Source organism: Branchiostoma belcheri, unplaced genomic scaffold (assembly GCF_001625305.1).
Source record: "Branchiostoma belcheri isolate BF01 breed outbred unplaced genomic scaffold, Haploidv18h27 scaffold8, whole genome shotgun sequence".
Classification (NCBI taxonomy): domain Eukaryota; kingdom Metazoa; phylum Chordata; class Leptocardii; order Amphioxiformes; family Branchiostomatidae; genus Branchiostoma; species Branchiostoma belcheri.
The window spans coordinates 1249607-1255511 of NW_017804464.1; the positions used below are offsets into that span (position 1 = coordinate 1249607).

Consider the following 5905-nt stretch of genomic DNA (forward strand, 5'->3'; position numbering starts at 1 on the left):
TGGGGGGGGGGGGGTGTAAAAGTATTAAACCTAAGTATTCTTTCCTAATATGTACATGTTCTTGGCTGTAAGGTTGAGGCAATTCTAGATATTAATTATGAGATTTTGATGACACTATTAATGAATGAGTGACTGAAAACGTTGGTGGTATGCCATGTGCTTCAACAGTCTCCATGCAAGTTTAGGTCATTTTAAGTAGATTTAGTAATGTAAATTGTATACTGAAAGTAACATACAAACATATGTAGTAGGTTCTGGGTGTTTGCTAGTGAATTGATAACTTTTTTGACGGGTTGCAAAATGTATATCTGAAGTTACATGTACACATGTATGTAGATTTATCTAGCATATGTTACAATAGGAAGATGTTTGTAGGAAAATGTTGAAGAGAAAAATATTTCTCTAAAGACTGCCTTGTAACAAAAGTTTATCAGGCCTTTCATTGACAGTTTACTTGTACTTGTTGAGATATTGTTAGTTGCAAGATGTTAATATACATGGATGAACATACATGTATACTTATGTATTAATTTTAGAGAATAGCAAAGCAAGAATTTAAATTCATTTACTTTAAGGTAAGGGTGGTTTTCTTTTGTTGTGGGAGAAAAATTGAGTTTTTTTCTGGCATTTTGTGTTTGTGGTTCAATTCTGTAGCACAGTAGTCATTTAAGGGAGACATTTGCAGTGTCATGAATTCATGGTGGGGAGGTCACCAATGTAAAATTTTATATATAATAGTAAATAATGTATATTCTTAATGAATTTGTAGCATGAGTTAAGACAATTTCAGTTTATCTAAGGTATGGGACCAAATTAAAGAAGAAATGAGTGTGTGAGAACACACGATGTTAATGTTCATGTTACTAATACCAATGTGTACCAAAGGGTTCTTTTGGTCTTGTTGTATTTTAACTGCATGTTTGTGTACACTGTTTTGAACTAAAGAACTAAATATCAAACTACACTGAATCTACAAAGTGAGTGCCTTATCACATCAAATTAATGCAAACACTTGATAGCTGGAGAATTATTGTATAGAATGATAGAAAACATTGTGGCAGTATATTGCAAGAAGGAAAGTCTTCCATGAACATTTGTGAATGTAATCCAATGAATGTAATATTATAAAGTCATACAAACTTAAAAACATCCTCAGAAGACCAAAAGTCTAGCTTGAGAATGCAGTGAAGAAGCTTGTATGTTTACATTAATATTAAGTAGATGCCATTTTGTGACACAATTTCAGGATTTATTTGAAGAGCAACATATTTACTCATCTTTTGTGGTATGTGTGTGAGCTAAAATGAATGTGTATGCAGTATCAGACGATATGACACTTTATGTAGGCTCATACCAATATTAGATGTAGTTGTGGAAATTGGTTCTTTTTATGTTTATGTTGAAACATATATTTCTATTTACATGGTATTCACTGTAGTATTTGTCCCCTAGTCTTTTATGTAAATCTATATAGTTCCCTGAATTCATATGTGTTGATGTTTGTCATATTGCATGAACAGTTTTGTCCTTTCCCTATGTAGATCTTTCAACTTGTGCATTTTTACGTCGCACACCTCGTCACTGCTGTATTTCCAGTTTGGATTAGAGTTACTCTGTGGAATAAAAAAGGGGCAAGATACCAGATGTTCCATTTCACATTTCTTACCTTCACCTAGGTTGTGTTTGCATTTGAAAGTATGTGTAAGCACAACTCAGGATGATGTGGGTGGATTCAGTAATGAAATTTGGTATGTGGGTAGGTCCATCAAAGAACTGCTTAGCTTTTGACTCCCTGGCAGCTTTGCAGAATCAATGATAAAAAGTTATACACTGTAATATGTTTGTTATATGTTTTTCTACGAATTATAGACATATGTCATACTGTATGTACAAAACTTTAATGCCTAGAAGTCAGAATTGAGTTATACAGTTCAAAATTCATCATAATCTACGAAAAGCTACAAGTTGATTAAAAGTGCACAGTTACAAAGCAGGTTATAGTTCCATGTATGTAGATTATGATGTATCATCTGTATCTGTATCGGTAGAGCCGGTATAACCGCCCCTAGACATAACACACCAGTTTGTATCATGTAATATTATTACATACACGTACCTGGCATGTAACATTGGAATTGTAGCACATACAGAAAACATTCTATCAGGCACTTTCTTCTTGAACATCAATCATCACCATAACCATCTTTCTGTCATGGGTACATTTATGTACCAACTACATGAATCAGAAGAGACAATCAGCAGAGAGAGGGTTAATACATATTTGCCCTTAGCATTTAGACAATGCAGACATGATCCTACAGTGTTTCTTCGTGACGTCAGAACTCTTTCAGCAGCCATCCTTGTGGCAAATGCAATGAGTAAAAAATGGCCGACACTATTTTGTATGTTGTTCGTATACCTTCATTATTGTCATGGAACTGGGGAAAAGTGTGCTTGTGTGCCAATTTACAAAGGGAGCAATTCATTTTATCTCATCAAACAATGCTAGCTATTGAATCACGCTTGTATGGCCTTTGACTTGAAAAACTACAGTAACTGTAATCAGAGATGCTTTTACATTTGCTATGATTGCAAAATATTTTTCATCCAATCAATGACATTTAATTTTTTTCAGTGTATCATATTTTTTAATCCTTTATATCAAGCTTGTTTGGCCTTTAGCTTGAACTACTACATACATCTGTAAAGGAATGCACCAATCAGAAAAGCTTTTACACTTATGATAATTGCAAAATATTTTTCTTCCAATCAACAACAGTGTTACATTTACTGGCACTTCAGCTAGGTGTTACATGTAATATCTACACACCTACTTATGTCATTAATAACATATGTACAAGAATACTTGGTCAAGATCCTCCAAAAATCTATATTCTAACAATCTAACTTCTGAAAAAACATCTTTCACATTAAGAAAGTGAAGCAAGCTCATGGAATATTGCAAGTCCAGCTCTGTAAGTTAATAAATGACCACTTGTGTGTCTAACACATAAATAGCTTTTTGTTTCTTGGTGACTAGAACTCAGGAATGAAATCCTCTTGGTAACAACAAGTGGCAACATATGGTATGTATAAGACTCAGGTAATGTTAGTCTAGTCTAAATTAGTTATTGTTCCCAATTGATAACAAGCTAGCATAGACTAAAGCAGTCCTGGTACATCAAATATACTAAATATAACTGTACAGGATTATAATATACTGGTAAATGGATTTCCACATCAGTTGGTGCCATGATCACAAGAAGTTAACTGGACATAACCTAGATAATGTTAAAAATCTGTACCTTCCAGTCACAGAGAAAAAAATGAAGAACAGAAAAAAATCATTCCTGTCTACTAGCTTGCTTCAAAACATATTTTCTTCTCATGACTAACAAATTTGGTATACATGAGTTCATAACATGGCCTGTGATTAACATGAGCTCACCAGAGAAGCCCCCCTCCCATCTACGAAGCACGTTAGCAGAACGTACTGCGCCTGCGTGAAACCCATAATGTATTGTACATAGCACTTCAGCAGAATGTCTCATATAAGGTCATATTCTTGTATATTAGGTTAACATTCCGTCTGTAATGTTGAAATGCTAAGTCAGAAAAGATTTCATTTGCAACAGGCAAAATTCCGATGCAACATTGACCCAAAATTTGAAGAAAACCGTGAAAAATCAGGGTTTCGTGCAGGCGCAGTACTTTCTGTTGACATGCTGATGCCGGATGCCATCTGAAAGCTACTCTAGCTGAACTGCTTCGTTATGTGTTGAATCCTTCACATATAACAGATCCCTGGAAAGCTCTAGTTTTACATGGGTAACCTCTCCACACTTTCCGCCGGCATGTGCATCCTGTCGTCCGCTGCGACCGACACGGAGACGGGGATGTGCAGCCTCTGGGCCTCCTCCGCCGTGATGTGGATACGCTCGTCCGCAGACGGGTTAAACATGAGCTGCGGGATCATCTGTGGGAAAAATCAAATCAACTTTATTGCTCAACAACTGTAACTAATACAATGTACGGCAAAGAAGAAACAACAAGGGTAGATACATGAACTATACTAAAATACAATTTTAACAGAGCTAATCCATAATGATACTAAAACTAATCTATTGGCTGGTGTATGGTGTCTGCCCTTTTCTAGCTCCAGGCCGTGTGAACTGATTCTCATTTTAGTTATGCTTGTCCTAAAAGATTTGTTTTGAATTGATAAGAGATAATTTTGCAGACCTGTGGTACAAAGTTTCCCGGGTAGGTGGACACGGCGACCTGTGTGGGCTGTACAGGCGCCGGCCGGACGATGTGTTCCGTCTGTACGCCGAGCGACTGGAGCTCGTGGACGTCGATGGTTCTGGAGAGCTGCGCGGACGCTGACTCCGCCTCCTGTAACGCCTGCTGCCATTGCTGAGCCATGTCCTGCTCCTGGGGACGGGGGCAAAATAACATGTTTACTTTGTACATTAGTGAGGACTCCCACCACCCAAACCTACATAACATCAACCCACAGGATAGAGGCAAATGGCAGGCTGCTATCCAGCCTCAGCATCAGTGTGCAAGTACGTCTTAGTTACGGTCTTACCCTCAGAAGATGGGGAACAACTAGAGAACCTCAACCAGAGGTGAGTGAGTGAACGATGCTTAACTTAATTCCAACACAAAGGGTACACACGGATCAGATTTTGAACGACCACTGTCACATTCAACGGGATAATTGAACCATGAACAATCACTTCTGTACGTAAACCCACAAGAGATACAAATACATTGAATGCATTGTGAACAACCGACACAGTGTGTGACTTTTTTCTGTGTCTTTTAACTCACTGTAACTATTACGGCAAGTGTACAGTCAACTGCAATTTAGCCCTGCCTTGGGCTACGAAGTTTTATTTCAATGTGTGTGAAATAAAGACCAGTTTCTTTATAATCAAAACCACAAATCCATTCATAACATCTTAAGTTTTCTAGATCACAACACACAAGAACACCAGTCAATACTGGCACAACAGACAGCCTTCTCGTGAAGTCTATTGTATTGTACCTGCTTGGCGACTGCGGGCGGTTGCGTGCGCGGCTTGCGCGTGCGGGAAACTGTGGTGACCCGACCCTTCTCGTGTTGTTTGACATGGTCCTTCAGCTTGTCTGATCGAGTGTAGCCCTTCCCACACAGAGGACAATGGTAGGGAAAGTCCCCTGTACCAATAAACAACACAAGTTATATAAAAGTACCTACATGTATTTTGTATCTCATACAGTTGACATTTTAAATCTCCCCATGGATCACATTCTGAAATTCCAGTGTCTAGATACATCTATAGTTACCAATAACTCTAACTCCAACCATGGTTAATCCAAATCATTGCAAAGTGCACCAGATTAGTACTATTATATATATAAATGGAGTAGTGAATATTAAGGTTGAGTTAAGCAGATCTTTATCATTTTGGTCCAAATCTTCAACACTTTTCATACAATGTAGGTTGATTTTAGATACAATTTTCACATGACATGACCAAAAACAGACAAGCAAGGATCTGCTGACTCAACCTGTTACAAACATATAATGAACAATGTTATAGTTAGTGAGATAACACAAAACTACACAAAATAACGGGTAGTTCTTACTGCTTCTAAACCCAAGGTAGTAAAAGCAGGGCTGGAAATACTACCTGCATATGCACCTTAGTGCAGGTAAAATCGAAACTGTGCAGGTATTTCTGTACACTTTTGATGTGATATACACAATAATTTCCGCTAACACTGCCTGAAATACCAAATTTCCCAGTATTTCAATGTATTGAAATGTGAACTTTTAGGCAAGGATGAAAAAGGGTCAGAAATAAGGATAGAAAAATTCAGTTCAAGACCACTGCATCTGTCCAAACATGTCTAC

General features: G+C 37.4%; 1 protein-coding gene across 1 annotated transcript in view; it reads right to left on the reverse strand.

Moving 5' to 3' along the window:
* Positions 1 to 2744: 2744 nt before the first annotated feature.
* Positions 2745 to 5905, reverse strand: part of LOC109486021 (zinc finger protein 135-like) — a 12571-nt gene continuing 9410 nt past the window's right edge. Inside the window, exons 12-14 of the mRNA XM_019789715.1 lie at positions 5054 to 5223; positions 4243 to 4434; positions 2745 to 3976 (exon numbers count right to left, since the gene is read on the reverse strand). Coding sequence (XP_019645274.1) covers positions 3821 to 3976; positions 4243 to 4434; positions 5054 to 5223 — 518 coding nt within the window. The 3' untranslated portion in view covers positions 2745 to 3820. The remainder of the gene's footprint in view (positions 3977 to 4242; positions 4435 to 5053; positions 5224 to 5905) is intronic.